Source organism: Bradysia coprophila, chromosome II, assembly GCF_014529535.1.
Source record: "Bradysia coprophila strain Holo2 chromosome II, BU_Bcop_v1, whole genome shotgun sequence".
Lineage (NCBI taxonomy): Eukaryota > Metazoa > Arthropoda > Insecta > Diptera > Sciaridae > Bradysia > Bradysia coprophila.
In genome coordinates, this window is record NC_050735.1 from 4,960,915 (window position 1) to 4,982,773 (window position 21,859).

The 21,859-nt window shown below is 34.9% G+C and overlaps 2 protein-coding genes across 3 annotated transcripts; one reads left to right on the forward strand and one right to left on the reverse strand.

The window, feature by feature from the left end:
• Positions 1–1,218: 1,218 nt before the first annotated feature.
• LOC119068225 (plexin domain-containing protein 2) lies at positions 1,219–18,757 on the reverse strand. Of its 2 annotated transcripts, XM_037171729.1 has the most exons (9): positions 18,333–18,699; positions 5,379–5,875; positions 5,175–5,297; positions 4,915–5,107; positions 3,963–4,172; positions 3,741–3,898; positions 3,281–3,679; positions 3,193–3,207; positions 1,219–1,993 (listed from the first exon to the last, which is right to left on the reverse strand). In XM_037171729.1, exons 1-9 carry the CDS (start codon positions 18,415–18,417, stop codon positions 1,925–1,927), a joined length of 1,749 nt encoding a protein of 582 aa, XP_037027624.1. In that variant the 5' UTR covers positions 18,418–18,699; the 3' UTR covers positions 1,219–1,924. The 2 variants fall into 2 exon arrangements, with proteins under 2 accessions (XP_037027624.1, XP_037027633.1); XM_037171738.1 differs by lacking the exon at positions 3,193–3,207 and having other exon boundaries at positions 18,333–18,757.
• Positions 18,758–19,463: 706 nt separating this feature from the next.
• Positions 19,464–21,541, forward strand: LOC119068684. The gene is made up of 2 exons (XM_037172368.1): positions 19,464–19,749; positions 19,858–21,541. Exons 1-2 carry the CDS (start codon positions 19,600–19,602, stop codon positions 19,999–20,001), a joined length of 294 nt encoding a protein of 97 aa, XP_037028263.1. The 5' UTR covers positions 19,464–19,599; the 3' UTR covers positions 20,002–21,541.
• Positions 21,542–21,859: the final 318 nt, after the last annotated feature.

A 21,859-nucleotide genomic window follows, 5' to 3' on the forward strand; every position in this document is an offset into this window, starting at 1 on the left:
ATTTCATTTAAAAATTTATAATTAAAAAATCTACTTACAATTAGGTTAAATTATTTTTAAAAAAATGGTTTTTGTTACATAAACTTGGTTTAAAAAAATAAAAGAAAAAACATTGGTTTACACTGTAAAATCAACGGAAAACTGTACAGGTCTAACTTGAATAATTTTTCTTCCGTTTTATTCAATATTTGTTTTACGACCGCCGTTTTATAATCGCTATTACACATTTGCGAAAGAGTATCTTGGTATAAAGAGGCGAATTTTATTCTATACAACTACCATTTCTAAAATATATCAGTTCACACACACGATGGCAGCAGTCATCGTATCGAAATGTTATCAGTCGTGCTGTGAACCAACGAAACGAAAGATTGATAAGATTGAATCGACTACATTTCGTCGTATCGAATTTTTTGCCACAACTAGGTGAAATATAAATGAGGAGATAACGCTTTTGGCACACGTTGACTATATTTACGGACACCAGGTGTTCGATCGCACGAAATCTTAAATTGACGCCGTCAAAATTTATTAATTGAATCGCTTAAAATGAAACTTTTTCTGTTTTGAAATTTGTGTTATTTCGAGAATCTATTGAAATCTCTAACATACGTCGATTAACGAAGCTTTGATATTGGAAACGTATTGTACGAAAGCTGTCAACTAACACTTGGCACAAATGGAAAGGCGTGGCTGTATTCAAAAAGGAAATATCTTTTAACATTGGCACTATCTGTCGCATAACTTTCCTCGAACACAAATTTCTTTTCTCAGTTCAACCACAATTGTTTTAGGGTCTCTCTACGTCGACCGAAAATTGATTTAGTCCATGGGACCCAGGGACTATTTTTGGGAAAACATTTTCCAATTTCTTCACCAATTTTTCCTCAATTTTCGAACTTTCTGCAGACGATGTAGTAGATTCTGTGGAAAACATTACTGCCACGGTTTCACGTTATGTAAGTGAATAGGAATTCGATAAAATAAAACGTTTGCTACAAAACAGAAACATGAAACATATTTTACCGTCTGCGCGGTGGTAATCCTCGAACCTTTAATGGAAACCTGTTTTTGGACGATAACTGTGGCTTTAATATCGGTATTTATCCGTGTAGATCCTCACTTAACATTCGAAGTGGATATTTACACATATACTTGCACCCATTCTCTCGCTTATATTGTGTAATATACAATCGAACCTTGAACGTTAAGTTCCTCGTCGATAATCTTATGTTAACAATCTTTCGTTAAAGAGTATGTCCATTCACCAAAAATCCTCTGTTATGATTCGTTTACATTGTGATGGTTGCGTAGTATAGATGTATAATCCTAAGTTCATTTCTCATTTTCATTTTTTTTTATCTTTTTTTGATTTTTTGTTTATTCTTCTCTGTAATAAAATATTATTTATATGCTTAACTCTGTAAAAATCTAAATATATTCACAGCTGCACAGATCTTATCATCTTATTTTTTTTAGCTTTTTTTTAAATATTTTTTTTTCTCTCTCTCGTCGGTCGACTTTTTAAGTGATGCACTCTCCTTTCTCTGATATTTTCACTCACTAAATCGACACAAAATGTGCTGGACCTTAAATAATGATTCTTTTTTTTCTTTCGTTTATTTATTATTTTTTACATTGATTGAATTGCTAATAACACCAATTCGTGGATACGGAAGTTAACGTAAAATTGTTGTTACATTTAAAAGAAGAATTAATTTATAAACGGAAAGGATTTTGACTGTAAATGGAAATTATTCAAATTAAAAATTTGTCACAAAAATTCATCTTCATTCGGAATTTTATCGGTTATCATTTTGAGCAAAATGTGTAACAAGAATTTGACTCTTATTTACATTTCTTTGTTTATTGATTGCGCGGTATATATAGAAAATAAATTACAAACAGAAAAAAATTATTTAGTTTACATGTGAATTGTTGCAGCTGTGTATCGTGCTTCTCCTCGTCTCCATGACCACTGACTGGGTCGATACTGAAATGATTAAAAGTAAATACGGTCATTCCATAAAATGTTATCAAAGTTAGGTTTTTGTTAGAGAAACGTAACCGTTCAGGTTATGGGCCGAAATTTTGGGTTCATTTTATGTGAGTGAACATTCTTAAGGTATGTGAAGCGTGCTAAGGAGGTGTAAGATATGGATGAAACTATCGATAGAAAGAGTCGTTTCGCGTGGCATACTTTAAGAACAATAATAAAGGTGCATTTCACAATTCAAGCAATTCTTTCCAGGGAACATTTTTAGGAAAAATTTGCCAAAGATTACTGAAAGTTCCCAAAAAATATGGTAAATTTTACCAAATTTCGGTAAATTTTGACAGATTTCGGTAAACTTTGCCAAATAGGTACTCCTAAAATATTTGTCAAAAATAGGCACTGATTCTTTCAATAATGAATCAAGTCCTGTTGTAGATATTTTATATTGATGAGTAGGAAGTCTGGTCAGCATAACAATATCCTAGTAACTGCGTACTGATTTGGTGATTTTTATTCGACAAATGTGACGTTTGCTTGCAGCTCCAGCCGAAGTCAGATACAGCGGGATAGAGCCACTCAAATCATAATAGAAATCTCCAAAACCGTTACTTAGTATATTTTACTGTCGAAAACCCCTTCGGAAACGAAGGAAAACGGATTTACGTAAGGTGCAACAAACTGCAAACAGTAAACAGTTTTACAGCCTGCCCCATGCATAAATTGATCATTACATTGTAGTTTGCCCCCTACGAAAATGATCCATTGCATAACTAATATTTTCGGTTAATTTTACGCGATTTTACGTGAATTCTTTGTGATAGTCGAATTCATTAAATTGGAAACAGTTTCTTCATGAAGGGTAATCATCATTTTCGTAGGATGCCGCCGGAAAACCATTTTCATGATTCAATAGAAAAACTAGGTATCACATGCTCTTATTGACTGCGACTTCATGTCTGATAAGTAAACTTCACACAAAACTTGATGATAAGTTACAGATCGAATGAGACCCTGATACTTCAAAGATAAGGAAACTTAGAGCTTGTTTCGAAGTGATCTGAATTTCACTCAAAAATTGTAGGGACTCCGATATATTAAACGATCCCGCAAAACGTTTGAGGAAATTATAAGTTAAAGATTACATTGAATTAAAGAAATGACTTTAACTGCCTGAAATAGTGGAGACAGTGGCTTACCTTAACGCTATTGAGCTGCATGTAATTATATCAACATTGTGATGTTAAAGGTAAAAATCACAAAAAAAAACAAATTCTTTTAACTCACCTGAATGAGCAGTTGTCCGCTTTTGGTATGCGGATTCCGATATGCATAAAATACCCACAACACCAAAGTCATCACTAATATTATCGGCACAAATAATCCCAAAGCCATACTGACGCCAGCGCTTTCATCTGCCAACGGTTCGGCGTTGCTGATGTGCACATCATTGTCCTTCGTATCACGTACATTCGGAACCGGCGTTTCACCAGTCAAATATCGTTCGCCCGATCCCGTAACATCTTTAACATCCTGTACGGCACCATAATTATTGCCCTGTGCACCGAGTGCCGGACAACTGGCAGCATCAGTAATTTGTGTACGATCGCAACCTTTGTGTAACCATTCTTGGCGCTTTCGATCTGTCCCGGTTGAACATTTGTTTAGAGCCGGACACCAGTTGCACTGAAATTTTTCGTATTCGTTGAGATGCTGAGGTGAAACATTAGGACCATGATCAACGTACCTTGAATGTCGAATGTGAATCAAAGTTCACACATTTCTCGCAATCGGTCAGATTGTGGCATGTCGGATTTGCTGTTAATGTGATGATTGTGTTGTTGGAGATGTCGTCGCCATCAAAATTGACCCTGTGATATTCGTAGATGGTTTTGCGGCGAGCGACTGTAAATCGAATTCGTTTCTTTGTTACTATCAATTAATCGGACACGCCCAGAGTTTCGCTTACAGAAAATTGTCTTGTCAATGATGTAAGCATCGGAAAGGCCAATTTTGACCGGATGTTTGTCGTCCTGAATGGAATGAATCATCATGGGAAGCGAGTAATAAGCGAAGACAATATCACCGCTTTCATGCAGCGTCACACTGAACGTAAACTGTCCAACATCGTGCTTATCCTGAAGCGATACATTTTCCCAAAGTACTGTGAAGGCCGTGCCTGGAATGAAAGATGGATATTATAAATGATTGCAAGATTGGTTGTTAGATCTTAAATTTTGTAAGCTATCACGAAGACCCATTCTTCCAAAACATCTTGCTAAGTAAGTATAATCATTTGAACGTCAGAAGACAGGACCTTCATCCGAATATTTTTCCTGTCCTACCAACTAAAGAATTACTAAATCTCAAGATGCAGTGGACTATTTGGCTGGACTTGCTCCGGCTCTATGCCCACTGGTAGGTCCACCAGGAAATTTCCTATCACGTAGCTACAGTTCTAATCGGTTCGAATTAAGACTTATGAGACGTGAAATCCTTAATTTTTTAAAACCATTCGTTCCGAGTCAATTCTTTCATTTTCGATCCCCATTATAGTGTGAGCGGCCTGCCCGATGACCCAAAACACACAATAATTCACAAGATCTAGATCAGGTTAACGAGAGGCAAATTCCGTTATTGTTAATCTACGAATATTGGCACGTGAGACTAATCTTCAATCTAATCTATACATCAACACCACGCGAAGAATAAAATTCATTCGTCGAATCGTTTGAATTAGTCTTGTCATAACACATCAACAACCTGCGACAAAGCGATTTACTTTAAGCGACCACTTAATAGCCTACAAATCAACGACAAAAACGTGTTACTAAATTTATTAAGTCGTCATGTTGTATGTACGACCGACAGCATAATATATTCACATTAAACTAGATAATATCTCTCCTAATAACACTCACCATTGTCATCAAATCGAACAAAAGAGCTGTTTGATATGCTCGTATCAAAATTGGCCATTAGCGGTGCAATATATTGCGTGGCAGCCAACCATGAATGAACATATTCGCCGGTATAAAGGAAACCGCCAGTAGCGACTGTTACATTACGCACCGGATGACCGTAGAATGGAAAATCGAATTTCAGTTGGACCGTCTGTGATTGGGAAAAGAAAATTTGAACGAAAATTCTTTCACTGTATAATGTGATAGAAGTTGCATACTATAGCCCGACGATGTGATTTTGACAGCATAGCGTTGACGGTAAGATTTTTTACCGAGTCCCAGTAGCCACTCACACGCTCTGGATCTACAACTTTTGTGCTGTTGTAGAACACAAAGTATTCCTGGAATATAGATTAGCGAATTGCATTTTTACGGCACAAAATTAGCAATACAAAATTTTTGCACCCAAACAACGGACTCACCTCTTTAAATTCAGTAATGTTATGTTCCTTGGCCAGCTTTTCTGTTTCCTCATTAGAAACATCAATGTCATCGATAATCGATTCGTCATCATCGTCGTCCTGTTCAACTCCATCGACGGGACTCAGTTTAATTGGCTTCAAAACATTCGTTGAATTCGAATCGCTGGATATGGGATCCGATACCGTGAATTTCATACCAGTTTTCCGTTGACCGGTTCCATTTACGCCCAACAACCGCTGCTGATCCAGTTGTAATGTTGATTTTGTCGTTGACACCGATGCATTGGATAAGTCAGTTTTTGGATTCTGCGACGTTGAATCTGTACTGTTTGACGCTGTAGTCGATTGACTTTCATTGCTTTTCGACAAGTCAGCGGACTTTTGTGGGCTAGCATTTTCGATCGAAGTGGGTGTTTGCCGCTTTCTTCGAATCAGAACCGAGTATGGTTCTAGTGATTCTAAATTTGATACCACATGATATGTATCGTAGCCTATACCTTCAAAAGAAAACAATTTATTAGTAAACAAAAATTGTGCAGAGTCGGTCTATATTCATCAATTATATGCGTATCACCAGTCTTCATAGGGCTTAATTGAGTGAATGTAATTGCGGAATGTTTTTATGATGTCGACCTACTTTTAACGCAAAGAAAAAGTTGAGGAAATATTCGGATATGAATCACGTCCACAACGTTTCATACTCTTTCTGCCTCGGTCATTACTCTTAAGTTTTCAGTTTTCATATAAGAAAAAACTATGACTGGGGTTAAACCCAGCGTATTTGATAAGAAATCATTGCTCACACAGCGTTCAGTCAATGCCTTTGCTGCCGTGTAAAGCCAAAATATCTTAGCACATGGTATGAGTGCTTCGGATAGTTTCCGAAAGCGTTGAACGTCTTTTGAATATCAACTGGAAACTTGCAATATATCAGTGGAATGCAATAGAAGCTTAAAGCTCTCGAAAGCTCTTTTAAAGCAAAGACACAGTTGCGATATGTTGATTTGGTTTAACATGGCAGCTTGGGTCAGAAAAATGTGTAGTTAGGGTATATTACATGCCCGAACGAGATTCAAGATATGGTTGAAAATGTGATAGAAAGGGATGCAAATGGTCGTCACGCGTGACATAATTAACCGAAGTCGAATAGAGAACTCTACTGCAATAGGTTTGTTCCAAGTAACTGTAAACACGAACTTTGACAACCCGAACAACGACAATTTCATCCATAGCAACATCGCTTACGTGATATTTCATACAAATCGACCAACGTCGCCTACGCGATTTACACAGAGGTATTATTGAGGTTATGGTTATATGGATGAAATTTGACAATTCACATGGCCTTGGAACAAACCTATAGCCACTGAACATTGAATAAATTAATGGAGACTTTTCTTCCTGGAAAACTTTCGTAAGGAATGTAAAATTGGTAAATATGACAACGGCGCAAATGTTGCATTTTTTTGTACATTGATCCGGGTAATCAAACATTTTTTTTAAAGAAGAAACTTCTAATCGAACTGCTTCATTTAATTGACTTAAATAAACAAAAATATCGTTTCGAATTAGCAGAATTGACGCAAATGAAATTGAGATAACAAAATCTCATAACATGAGTGAACTCAAATCAGAAGCAGAAAATATTCAAATAATTTGATAGAATAGAAATTCAACAACGTCTTGCAATTCACTGGGATACATTGATTAGCTTAATTAAAAGATTGCAACAATTTGTCTATGTATTTTCCACCATTAATGGTTTCGCATGCAAAAGTCAACGAAATGATTGAGTTTTTCATTGAACGCAGAAATGGGCATTTAGACAAATAATACAATATTTCGTCGAAGGATGACCAGTCGGTTTAAATATCACCAGAACAACGAATCTCAAAAACAAATTTCGAAAAAAATTCATCAACATTTAAGCATGCATCTGTAAGAATCGAAATACTGTATTTTTGCTGTATGGAACTGAGTACAGAGAATTTATTTCAATTTGATTGACTCGTTAAAACAACATAAATGCTAATTTGACCCGTGGATCACAGTAAACACAAATTAAATAACGAAACAATTATACAGAGATTAATGTGTTGCGTACATGTATGAAATGTGTGTACGCATACGAGACCATGCCAGTTAAAAACGATTTTTTTTTGTTGTTTCGTGAATTATGCTTTCGTCCAAAGAATATCGCACATGAATGACGAACTCTGTTTCTTTACGACGGAGTATGTATCTTTACTTATTTATCTTTTTCATGAATCATCCTAGTGTACTGCTTGCTGCTCGCTCAGCTTTAATAATTGCAAGATACTGTCTCACTTTACTTGTAATTTTGGCGTAGGAAAGAAGATTAATTCATCAGCTAAACTAAAGTAAGATGTTAGGTACCTATGGTTGTATTTCGTTCTCATCCATGGGTACTAGTACACCGTTCTCATCCCTGGGTACTAGTACATCGTTCTCATCCCTGGGTACTAGTACATCGTTCTCATCCCTGGGTACTAGTATACCGTTCTCATCCCTTATAGTACATTTTCAGTCGTCTATGTTACAATATTAATTTAGATTACTAAGTGATGACAGTGAAACCGCAAAAATTGATATAGTGAAGACCTTCCGATTGAAGTGAATAAAAGACTCACAAGGCGTAAGAATTGAACATGCTAACGAAATACGTGTGTATCCAATGTATACGCACACGTACTGTTTAGTCAAGTTCACGATCTTTTATTTCCATCTTTCATTGGCGAATCGTTATTACATCAACAAAATATCAAAATTGAATTTTCACCGACTTGTCATTGAACTACAATAATTCAATTTATTCGTTTACGATATTATGTGGGTCAATTGTAGATCTTCGTCAATTCAATCAAATCGATTCGGGATGAAAAAGAAATAAATTTCTTGCGGTGAGCCATGTCAAAAAAAAAGAAGAAGAAGAAGAAAATCTGTCTCACATGTCGATAATTTAATTTGATGTGATGTCAATGCTGTTCCCTTGACAAACAATAATAAAAACAAATTTATGGCTTTCTAAATGGTCTACTGTCTTTTACACACTTACTGCTGCTTTAAATATATCGGTATTTAATGCATAATTTAGTGTGATGCGGTTGTGAAAAACTGTTTCGAGACTTAAATATCTTTATTTTATTGCCAGTTTTATTTTGTACTGATGCTTAACGTCTGGTCAGGTGGTTTTTAAGATGGGGTAGGTTTGACCGTTTTCTCCCGTTTACTCAACATTTAGTGGAGTTTGTATGTGATTTTGGTTTTCATTTAACCGAGTTTGTGACAACATTTAGTCAGATCGTTTCCATTGTTTATTAGCATTGGCCCTACCTCGGATTAACTTACGAATTTTACGAACCATAATGGTTTACCCCTAATGTACACAAACAATTCGTCTTTTCAATTCGTATCTCTAGTTGTTTACTATTACAGATTGCACCACAATGTTGAGAGTCATTTGTTATCGACAGCAACATAAAAAGATTAGAGACAGCTTATTCGGTCTTATATACAGTAAAATGAAGTAAAAGAATTTGGTTTTAAGAAAGTAGCATTCTGCAAACGAAGTGAAACAGTTAACCTTGCAGACCTCTGGTAGCAGATTTAATGATTACAAGGGGATAGCAGAGGTAAAATGATGGAAGAAGTCTTCATTATAACCAGTTTTTGACATGAAAATCTTAAGTTATTGGTGTAGACTTGCATGCTTATGTGGAAGCCAAGTTTAAGGCTAGTACACAGTTCGTGAAAAATGCATGCAAAATCGACCTCTGCAAAATGCTTGCAAAATATGACACAAAATGTATGAGCTATCTGTCAAATATTTTGCAAGCTCGGTGTAAACCTGATGTTTACTCTGTGCTTGCAAAATATTTGACAGCTGGCTCATAAATTTTGTGTCATATTTTGCAAGCATTTTACAGAGGTCGATTTTTCATGCATTTTTCACGAACTCTGTACTCGTCTTTAGAGTTGATAGATTAACGGTCTAGTTTGAATTATTGCGTGAACACAGTTTAGTGCGGTTTGTCATTTCTGTGTTTTTTTCTGACAGTATATTACGTCATTGATTGTAAGTTTGTTGTCAGTTTTGCGGAACGAGCCAAAAGCGAGTGGAGTAGTCACACAAATAGTGATGTAAAATGCACTTCACCACAAGTTGGCATGTAAATTATTATTGATGGCCCAAAAAAAAAGTTGAATTGATAAATCCTAAACAAACTTTTATGCCAATCAGCATCATAATTTGCAAAATTTAGATGCCTCTGTTTCATACATCGTTCTATGAATCTCGGTGATAAGTACTTTATTAGTCTTACGACGTGTATAATGATGCACGATGTCGTGTAACAAAGCCTTGAAATTCCTTTATTGCACTAGTGCAATAAAATACTTTCATATCGCATTGCTCTGAATAACGAAATATCTCACTGAATTGCATTAATGCTTGAATGCAGCACCTGCATCTTAACGAAATGTAAACCTGCCTGTTTCAAAATGACAATCGCAAACGATGAAGTGATTCATTTTGATAAAATTAATTGAATTCGCAAATATTTCGTACCTATTTTCAAAATGTTGTCGTTACCCTGCTTATTCATTTGATGAAATATATAATTCAATTTTGATGCGAATCTAGGCCACAACGTATTATATATCAAGCATTTCACATTTAATTATTTTGCTTTCAAAGTTCTATTTAATATGTCAAAAGCACATAATTGGGTTATTTCATTTATTTAGTTAAATAATAGAATTAAGGGATTGTGCTGGATTTCTTTCTTTCTTTTTTTACAATTTTACATTTGTTTCTCTTGTCGTTCATCAGTCAAACCTACACAATAGAATATAGTTAGAATTTTACAAATCGAAATTATTTGATAGATTGTGGGTCGCAGGGTTCAGTGTCGCATTTCAATTATGTTTTAGTACCAGCGCTGCCGGCAGGTCATGAAACATTTCATATGTTGCGTTACTCGGTTTGTAAAAGCATTCACTTGGAAAGTCCAAGTTGGAATTATCCCGTAATTTTCATCAGAGTTGAAGAAAGACTCATAGAACTTAGTTCCATATTTTTGGCCGAGACATTCTTTAAATGATTTTTTACAATGAATACCTACATTTCTGTACATTTGCACAAAAATGAGCCGTGGGAAATAAAAATAGACTTAAAGTATGTCTCGGACAAAAATATGTCAATAAGTCACTATGGGTCTTTGGTGCCAACGACACCATTTTACCACCAACGACACCGCGGATCTAGTTATTCGATCTTTAAAAACAACTATAATTAGGATAGTATGTGGCACGAATCCTTTGAATGGGATCTCAAGAGCTTCTCTATCCTCAAGTTAAGGTCGTCTATCTTGTCTCTGATTATTTTAATAAAGTTTCGACCAGGTACCAACGCGACGGTTTTTTTTCCAAAAACTCTCAGTTTTTTATGTAACGGTGACCCAGTCTATGTCCATAATTGAGTTCTCAGCATTTTAAAAATATCTTCAATTTTTCAACAACAAACTTTTTTGACATTAAAGCCATTAAAGCCTATGTTGTATATACCTATATTTACATAATAACGTTTGCATTCGTAATTTAAATACAGGTGTGCGTTACCATTCCACTTTTTTCCGTCTTATCATTTTATAGTTACTAATACATTGCGCCCCATTAACGTCCAAAATATCAAGAAACCATAACTAAATGAATATCGAATATCACAATAAACAAGTAGCAGAACCGTGTCGTATAATATATAGTGTTCGCATTTTGCTTGGTGATATACAATTACTGCTGAGAGAGTTCATTTGAAACAAAAGCAAAACTTTATTACGAATGAAATACAATATGCTTCCATTCTGATAGATTTTATTATTCTTTTAATTCTGAATGGCTTATGAGTATGAGTAGTCACAATGATTGCAGAGTGCAACCATTAATTAGAGAAATCATACATATTATGTAGGCGCAATCGACATTAATTGTATAATATCATCACGGTTATTGTGTGATGAAAGTAAGAGTGAATTGATCAATGAAATTCTTTTTTCATAAATTTCTTTAAACAATGACATTGCAGAATAATATCAACATAGATTTGGTGTATAGGTCGCACTGTATAATCGATTCGTATTCCATATACAGGACAATTCTTATAACGCACATATACTTATGGTATCAGAATATTACCGATGCTAATCTGAGAAAAGCAAGCCTGACCACGCACAAATATTTCCGATGAGGAAAAGGAAATTATCGCGGAAATTGCGCAAAATGATTACACAAAATCAGTCTCGTCCTTGCACTCTCCTATCTCAGCGATAAGTTATCTGCAAAATAGTGTAATGACCTGACCCAAAGTTCAAAACGGAAGTATTCAATTCACATTAGTCATAATCTGTTAGCAACAGAAAATGACCTCTCGCTTCTGCTTGCGATTTTATGTAACATGCTAATAAAAATAGATTAAATATCTAGTCAAAGAGCAATGCAATACTATACAATGCCTGGGGAATTACTACTAGTCGCGAGGGGTAATCAAGCTTTAGATTAAGTGGGATTATTTTGGGACAAATTGGATTTCCTTCGACTAGTCGTCGGTTATGAGTACTCTAGGGAATAGATTAAACGGACACTAAAATAATACTAATTTGGGATTCCGTCTGACTCTACAGATTCATTCATCAAATTTCCAAATTCAAATGTTTCATAAATATCGATGACAGTACTGTCAATGACATCGTCAATGACATTGTCATTGAAACTCGTTTCGACTGTGCGGAAGATTAAAGTTGACTCGCCTAATACGTGTTTACTATGTAGGTGTTGGTGTTATGTACGTGTTTACTATGTAGGTGGAAGCACAAAGTTGTAGGGTTTTTGTTAATTTAGTTTTTTCATGTTGCAGATCAGTTGTGATCAGTGTCAGATATGGTCCAAGGTCTTACATTTGTGCAAGATGAAGTAATTTTTCACCAAGCAATCTAACCTTCCTAAAAAATTGAATTGACGCGTGTAAAAAATAAAAATCAAAACCCACTCAAAACCAGTGGCGATTCACTTGTCCAACGGACACTGCATGTGGAAATTAATGTATAATATACTGGTTAAGGGATTTTTATTTTGACGAGTATTCAGCTAGATCCGAAGGCGAGGGAAACTTACAAACTCTCCAAAACAGTGTGTAGTAAGTTTTACTAGCGAAGAATCCTAGTTACTAGTTTTACCGAAACTCTCAAGTGACAGTAAGATGTCCCTTATGCTACTAGTATGTAAATTCGAATGGGACAGTTCGATGCAATATATTTACTGAATAATAACGTGATACGCTTGTTGCTAGCCCCTTTCTGATATGTTGTAATTCCCAAGAAACGGTGTAACTACAGAACACATTCTATATTTCTTTCCCATGTGTTCCGGAGCCACTCAGGGAAAATTTATGTCCGACATGTTTCTCCAAACATAAACAGTCGTAAATGACTTTACGTTTTTTTTGGGTGTGCGCGTATTTACAATATTTGTATACGCGATTGAGTTATACTATTATTATGCACACACCGTATCATATAGTATTTATAGGTATATAAAATGTACACACCGTCGTCGTCGACCGTACCTATTCCGTTCTGTTAATATATATTTTTTTTTTATTTTCTTTTCGTAATATTATACGGAATTATATCATTTATACAAACCAATATAAATATTGTGATCGTAATATTTTTGTGGTTTTGATAACAAGAAACTTGTGGCGACCGAGAATGAATATATCACAAATGGAAAACAAATGATTCCGGGAGAGAAAATTTTATTTTATTTTCCCTGGGTCAATCAGAAGAAATTATATGAAATTAAGAAAATTATTTTCCAAGAAATTGTTCTCGTTCAATCTGTAGATTGCATTTTAAAACATCAGTCATGGAATCACGTTCTTCAATCGTTGTAACATTCGCTCTTGTTGGCTTTATAACATTTCATTTTATATTTTTGTTTCCAAATATCATTCGACTCGAAATGATTTAGACTTGATTGTTTAAACAAACGTTTTGAAAAATACGAAATACGTGGAAAAAAAATCTCTTTACGCTTCAATTAACATAGTTTTTACTATGTAGATGTTGGTCTCGATGTTGGTTTTGTTGAATGGAAACTTGAATAAAATTCATAATGTTTTGTGTGCATTACAAAAGTATACAAATTTGACGAGATTTATGGATGATGTTTACAACAGATATTATCGAACAAACCGTTCTGCCACGGCTGGAAAGTATAAAACGTTGATTATTTAACTAATGTTTTGGACTTGAGTGCGCTTTAACTTAATGGAAAGATGATAATTGTACATCAGTAGTGAGAATACGGTGTCACACGTGTCATACCTACTTGGCAAAACGTAGATTGTTTGTCCACTGCTCTCGGTAAACTTTTTAGATCCATGGAATGCAATTGAAAATTAAAATTTTTGTTGTAGGGTCTGGCGTGCCTGACAAGTCTAATTTTCGCATTTTCAGCCCGTTCGCAAGGCGTAGTTTACCATTAAAAGTTGTATTTTCCATTTAGCTCTTTTATCTATTTTTTTTTAATTAATTTTGGATTTGTTACGAATTTTGTGTCTGCTGATGTGGACTTTACACTAGGGCTACTCTGGTTAGAGTTCCACCAACGCTCAAAAACAGAAGTGTTAGAAAATATAAGAATGCTAAGACTACACCAGTCTCCATCCGTGATTTGATGACCAGACTAGGCCTACCTCAGTCTCTCTTTAAGGCTAACACATTTCAGAATTATTACGCTGTCATGAAGAGCTTCATCTTCAAATTGTAATTGAATGACATAATTACAATGAAAATCAACATTTTTTGCCAGTTATGCTTCTGTAGAAAAAAGGAAAACAGGGTTTTTTGTGTGGTCTATGGACCGGTAAAGCGGATACGTCGTTTCTCCGACTATTCTAATCATAATGTTACACGAAAATACCTCCGAGACAAATATTTACCTAACTGTAAATATAAATGGTTTCAGTCGACACAGGCGATTAGAGCAAGTTTCGTGAATCTCTCTGATGAGAAGTATGCTCTGCCCAAGATAAAATTGCTATAAAATTCGTCCTACTTTAACTGAATAACAAGCAATAAATGCCTATAGTCCTACACAATTCCATTCAATGAAGAACCATTGGTACCACGACATGCACGATTTTTTTGTGAGAAATATTTTTTTCGCTAAGCCAATTTGTCGGAAGTTGTATGCACGCACAGGCAAAAAAAAAATCTCGAGCTCATTGACACTTTATCACAAAATGTGTGGCTTTGGCATAAAATGCACTTGAATGTCATCAAGTTATTTCCATTTTAATGTTGTTCAACGCTTTTTACAAGACTTCCACCATGTGGGTGGGGGATATTATGAGCATTCACTCTCGTGCTTGTCTTTTTTAAACTTATTTTTTGTGTGTACGGTCGAGATTATTTTTTCGACAGTAATCTGTATTGAACACTAAGTATAGTACTTTATACTCAATGAACATAATGAACGGTAATGATTTTCTTTTTTTTGACTGTTTAGTGTGGTGCGCGTGTAATAAATACAATCTCTTGACAAATAGGCGCACTGATTTCGATTGAATGAAAATCAGATGCGTTTATTATTTCTATTCATTGTTTGGATAGTGTGTTTGGATGTGATTTATGGCCGTCCATCATTCAATTTGGTTCAGTGAGTGTGTTAGAGGGCGTTTTGTTTTAAACATTTAAAATTAATGGATAGAACAACAAATAAATTTGAAATCTGAATGCTTGTACGTCTATTACAACAAAATTTATAGTTTTATGAAATGGCTAGACCAATTTTCTGGTTCTGAAAGACTGGATGGATTAGCAAATTACTTTTTTTTAGGTTTTTTTTTACATTTCAAGTGAAACAACGGTGAAACTGTTGTTACAGCTCATGCATATCGAGTACGAGTTTTTTTTTTCGTAAAAAGTAGAAACAATAAATGAAAGATAATCTGTCCCTTTATTCGTTCATATAAATTATGTTCCACTTCAAAAATCAGTCAATTGTACAGAACAAGCTTGATAGAACTTGGTGATAGATTATGGTATGGGCAATGGAATGAACGATATTACTACAAACGTTCGAAGGTTGAACTTTCGGTTCTTAATTTTAGTAACGATCGAAGTGTATGTCCGTTTGGAGTACATTTTGTCATGGTAACTTCCATAGTAACAATTTCGGTAAAACAAACGTTTTACGCAAGAGTTCAGTATATGGTTTCTAAAAACCTTCTCAGTAGTAAGTTCCGATAACGTAATTACTCGTTCGATAAGACCCTTTGAGAGATACTATCACCTGGAGAGTAAAAATTTATTATAACAACTTGGGTGGCCAACAGTCTACCGAATCTACTACCGAAAAAACAGTTCTGATATGAGACATGTCGACTGGTGAATGAGTGGTTACAGATCGTTCAGTAGAGATGACTCGTGGCTCGGCATCGACACCTACACGGAATAGCCAGATTCCTTTACGAGTATGTACAGGAAAGGGCAATTAAATTTCAGTCGAAATTTGCTTCAGCTGTTTTTCAGCTGGTTCACAGGTTCACTCCTACAAACAAAACTGGCTATGAGTGTTGTAAACGGATTATTAACAGAACAGGCTTACGCTGCACGTAGACAGTAGAAGCGTGTAAACATGCGTAGCAAGTTTTGTTTGTATGAGTGAATCAGCTGAAGTAAATTTCGTCCGAAATTTGATTGTCCTTTCCTGTAGCATAGGAGTAGACCTGTATTGAATTCTATAATCAATCACTGGCTGCTATACCACGAGCAAGGCAGGCGAAGTGGATTGGTTTAGGTTATCGAGGAGATAAAGATGTTAATGGTGACTGAACTGACAAATGCTATTGCTGCAACACTGTCTGATCAAGGTCCTAATATTGTCTTTAAACGTAACGTATGAATGTAATTACCGAATGCTAATTGTGCGTACTAATTTCCTTCTGTATCTATATGTTCAAGCCTTGTTCGTAATCGATTCATTTAAATACTCAATGAGCATTAAGCATTCTCATGACGGATATTGAAAACGAATGCAAACAATGAAGAAGAAACGAAAAAAAAAAATTCAAATTATAATCGATGCAGATACACAAAGCGGATTAAATAAGTGGAAGATTGTAATGGCAATGGAACATAAGCCAAAAGTATTTTCATTGTTTTGCATTCAGTGTGCCAAAGAACAGTAATTGATCTGGTCATGGATATTCAATTACTGTTTCTTAAAATTGACTGAAACATGAATCACCAGTAACATCGTCTGTTGATGTGCGTTGCAATCTGAACGAACGATTTTGTTTTCAGCAATTCAAATTTGAGATTTTTTAAAATTCATAAGAATTGCAGCTTTTTCGATGCAGTCTTATGTCGCATTTCTTGTTTTTTTTTTAGTCGCAGATGAAGTGATTTGCATTTCGACTGAACGTGCCGGTATTTCCAGTATAGCAAATATGAAAACTAAAACGAGACTTCATTCCAATAATTTAACAGATGAGTCGCAAGAAAATGAAATCAGTCGTAAAAATGCTAATAAGTTTGTGGTATACGGAATAGTCCAGTATGACGATCGATAAATAGATGTTTTTCGCTTGAAAAGAAAAAAAACGGCAAACACAACATTTAACACATCAAATCGATTTTATGATCCATTCTCTCTGTCCGGAACAGTCAACATATTTTATAATGAAAAATACAGATCTCGCTAATTGGTCAAAAAGACGTGAATTAGCATCATCATTTTCTGTATGGTTTGTGAAAAAGTCATGAATAAATTCGACGACACAACAATCGTCGAAACAGAAAATATTCCATCGGACATAAAAACAGTTGTGCTTGTGCAGTCACAACCGTAAAGAATATAATTTTCATTTAATAATCGTTTACATTGCCCGAGAATTTCCTGCGAAAATGTTTTCGTTTTTGTGTCTTAAGACAATGCATTGTTTTGTTTACAAGTCGGTACAGAGTGTGTGCTGTTATATTATTGAATGGATGAAACGTAGCACACTGACCATAACACAATGGAATATTAAATTTTAATTAGTTTTCTCTCGGAACTGGGAAAACGAATTTTACGCACCATTAAAGTAGCGTACGTAATAGCACTCGAAAATATACAGTCAGTCATTAGTGGCAAAAATGAACGGCTGAAACGAAAAACGCAATTCTAACAAACTGTTTAGGTAGAAATATACCTGTTTTTAGTGACGAATATATCAATTAAAATTTTCTGATATCGTCTGTCTATATTCAGCCAGCGCTCAATGGCAACGACTAAACATGTACATGTACAACACATTCGTTCATTTGAATGATAGTATATATTTGTTTAAATGGCGAAATTATTATTTTTTTGTTCCTTTTGGTCAACGGTCAACGTCGAGTCGGTGCTTATGAATCTGTAAGACTTTAAGAAATGCAGAACGGGAAAACATTTTGTAATAAAACACACAGAGATCCGATGAAATAATAATTCCAAGAGACACATACAAGTGAGCAACATGCCAAGAAAATCAACGAAAAAACCACTTACGATTGATTCTTACATAAAACCTCTCGTGGTAAATAAGCAAGTTATTGAGAAAATTTGCATCGTTGTAGTTATATTTAGCCTACATCACAGTCATTAATTATAAAAAAAACTTTTTTTTTCGAGAAAAAAATGTCCAATCAAGTTCTTTTACACACAACAAACAGTAGCACCACACACATATATTCGAGAATCTTCAAAAAAAAAACTTTTTCTTCCAACACGACGAAATGGCTCATTGATTTATTTGGTACACAAAGACCTTAATGAACGGCGCATAATTGATGGATTTTCGTATGGTTTCCGTTAAGACTTAACTTGTTAATTGGTAATTTTACTTACTTTTTGTGTCAGATGAATTACAAACTAGGATTAAACACGAAAATAGGCAACACAATCCGACAATAACACTACACACTTTCGCCATTTTAAATACACTGTTGAATCCTATACCGTAGTAGTTTTCTTGGAGCTTAGGGCTTTGGCACAAAAGATTTTATTGTTGTTATTGTATGTGTCTATATAATCACAGAAGTATAGCAAAAGGAGAAAAAAAAACGAATCAGCGGTGTCGACTTTCGCGGGATCGCATACAAAATCACTTATTTGTCATCAAATGCAATCAGCTTTGGTTAATGTAGACAATCACATATAGCTGACCGTATCATAATTATGAAAACTCGGCTACTAGGCACATTTTCCACCGAACTTACGAATATGACACACGATTTTGTTTCTTCTGATCTGTTGCCCCTTCTGGTCTAGATCAGACTTCGACGCCTTTGCAGAATAAGGTGTCAGTGTGAGTTGAATGAGTTAGTTCAATGAATGGAAATATTCATTGAATGAAATGGAACCGCATATGGGTGTACGTTCACGTTTGAAGACATTCTCTGATGGTTGATTTTAAAAGTTATTTTGTGAATTGAATTTCAATTTTCAAATCGATCGAGCTTCCGTCGAAGTACACCGGTTTGTATCCTCCTCGTTTCAGAAATATAAGATGAACTGTTGAGAGTTATGAATAAGTGTAATTGGTGCTAATGAAACTCACCAATCTCACCAGACTCACCAGTCTAAAAGCCTCACAACCGTATTTCAAGTTCTCATTCATCAGAGGAATTAAGTCAATAAAATTCACTATCCAGCGCCGGCATGACTCGAAAAAGCCCAGCAACTACTTATTAGCTTGCTTATTTGTAATAACAATTATATAATATTCATTCAAATATCTAGAAATCGCCCGAATTCATAGTACCAGTCCGGGTCTGTGTAACATTTTTATCTCATTATATTGATGATAGATTTCTGTCTAGGGATTTGCTGAACCCATCACGACTAAGTTATTGTTCATTTAATACCAAAAGTAATTATGCATTTATAGTGCACGAACCACTGTCCGCTCTGGTAGCCCTGTTATAAAAACGTACAACAGGAGCGCGCAGTGACACATAAATGTCAATGACTGTCAAATGTCTTCGATCTTACTATTTGAAAACAAGAATTCTCGGAATTAAAACTAGACCAAGTGGACTCCATTCACAATCAATGGCCACTCAATAACTGTATTGACTTCAAAAGCTAAGTAAAATCCGCAAACGTAACCCAAATGACACCGTTTGACGATTTTGCATACCTGGTAAATAATGTGTTTCTGCTGGGAGAAGAGCCGACAATCGAGGATTTTATCCTTCTAATTGGTACAGTCGTCGCATTCATTGCATTCATACTGTGGTGTTGCTTTCCCATCCATCCGAAGGTAGCTGAAACATAAAATATACTTTTGTCATGTTGCCGTGTGTTTTTGAAAATGTGTCCCATTCATTAATCCAACCACTCATTGATTCTGACATTCATTGATTAACAGGAAAACAACGGCCATCAGCAGTTTGCATGTAAATCTTTGCAGCATTCACTATCGTCACAGCAAATTAAAAATGGTGTGACCAACGGAGGAGCTCAATTGCACTATGGTGTTAAGAACGACCATTCGTATCATTGTTGCGGCTAGTATTAAGTATGAATGGTATGCGGAGTGTAAGTTCTTATTTATTGCAATTTAATTTTTACGCAGCAACTTTGAAATGACTAAGTTGTTTAGACTCATAGATTCAGAACCTTTGAATGTAAACTTTGCTTACATTTTCCTTTGACTAAGAAAAATGTTCTTTAGTATTGTGTAGGGAATGGGGATTGGGGATGGATGGTACAATGTTAAGGTAAATGGTATGATCTTCATTGTACGCAAACAGTATGTATAAAATTCAGAATTCATGTTATTTGTGGCTCCTGTACGAATCGAATTGTATAAGTCGGTCGTCGGTATAAAAATCATTGTATTAGCATCAATTATATGTCAAATTAATAATGTGTAGCGAATAATTCCAACTGTAGAAAAATTAAAGAAAAAGTCCAACCAATTAGCTTGGGAATCATCTTCATCAGACGTTAACGATTACATCATTATCATTCGATCAGTCGTTCGACACAACGCAAGATGTGTACTACGTTAACGTTATGTCCTTATTTAGTAATTGCGGATTACCAATGTTTGACTGTTGTTTATGTTGTTTTTAGCTCGGATTTTATTTCTGTCGACTCACTCAATGACTTGGTTATTTACAACAGTGTCAGAGCAAAGATTTGAGAGTAAATCTAAATCTAAAGTAAATTGCAAGAAAAAAATCCATGCTAAGCTCTTGGTTAACATGGCATAGGCTACACTCATCTCAAAACACTTATTTACAATATTCATGCTGTTTTTCTTAGTCCCACACTTCCACACTCGGATTTAATGATTATACGCGTAGAGTGAGACACCTACATAAACAATGTTCTCAGAGTGTGTGTAACATGTTTTGAGAAGTGGGACTATAGGAATTTAAGAAAAACAAACAAACAAGTTTGAGGTGAGTGTATCTTGTCCTACAAGTGTAGAGATTCTCTACTAGAAAATGAATTCTTGAATAATTTCTTTAATAGTTTTGGTATTGATTTCTTTGAGCTAATCCATTAACCTACAAATTATGATGAGTTACACAGAGCTCTACCTTTTTTGCAAGACTGCCACTCTAATTTCCTCATCTCTTGGGGTTGCGAACTTGATTCCCTAGTTTCAGAAGATATAGAACACAATTACTTTTAGTCGTGTAAAGCCTCCTGACTACTACACAGTTTCCAAATTAGTGTAAGTTAAGACAAGTGCCGGATAAATGTAGAAAATTCTTTATCGCTCGAAAGAAAATTATTCGGAAGTTTGAAGAAAGTCCTCTGAAAAATATAGACAATTGAAGAAATTCACTAAAGATCCGTTAAACCCCCTAAAAATGTCGATAGAAAACCCGTGTCGTTGAAAAAGAATCGTTGAAAGCTGTATAAAGAAAATCGTCTGATGAGAAGATTCCGCAGGAAATCTTTGTCACTCAAATTTACAGTTATTTTCATCTCGGCCTGTTTTCAACTATAATTCTATAAGGAAACTGTTTCTTTTGATATAATTGTTCTTACTACACTCAGTGTCATTAAAACAATCAGGAAGCCGAGCTAGTCAGGCTTGTTCAATAATTATAATTTAAGTAAAGAATTTGGGATGCTACAAAAACACCTTGACTATTTTAGCCATCCCATTATAGTCTGATTATTATTTATTGTTCACTTACATAAATCGTCGCATTATTCTAGTCTTCGCAAGAAATGAACAAATTTTTTGATATTTTTTATTTTAAAAATTAAATCTCCTAGTCGTAGACATAATAATTATTTTTTCTCTTAAATTAATTAATAAAATGTAATCCTGATTCTCAAGAAGTAATGTAAACTAATAATCTTATTTTAAGTAACAAGACTTCATGTAATATTTTTTATTGATC

Excerpts from the sequence above, each read along its gene's own strand:
- LOC119068225 (XM_037171729.1), bottom strand. The coding sequence starts at position 18,417 with ATGGCGAAAGTGTGTAGTGTTATTGTCGGATTGTGTTGCCTATTTTCG. Across the intron at positions 5,298-5,378 it reads ACATTACTGAATTTAAAGAG|GAATACTTTGTGTTCTACAA; the intron begins GTGAGTCCGTTG and ends TCTATATTCCAG. Across the intron at positions 5,108-5,174 it reads AATCACATCGTCGGGCTATA|ACGGTCCAACTGAAATTCGA; the intron begins GTATGCAACTTC and ends TCCCAATCACAG.
- LOC119068684 (XM_037172368.1), top strand. The coding sequence starts at position 19,600 with ATGACACCGTTTGACGATTTTGCATACCTGGTAAATAATGTGTTTCTG. Across the intron at positions 19,750-19,857 it reads GCTTTCCCATCCATCCGAAG|GAAAACAACGGCCATCAGCA; the intron begins GTAGCTGAAACA and ends ATTGATTAACAG.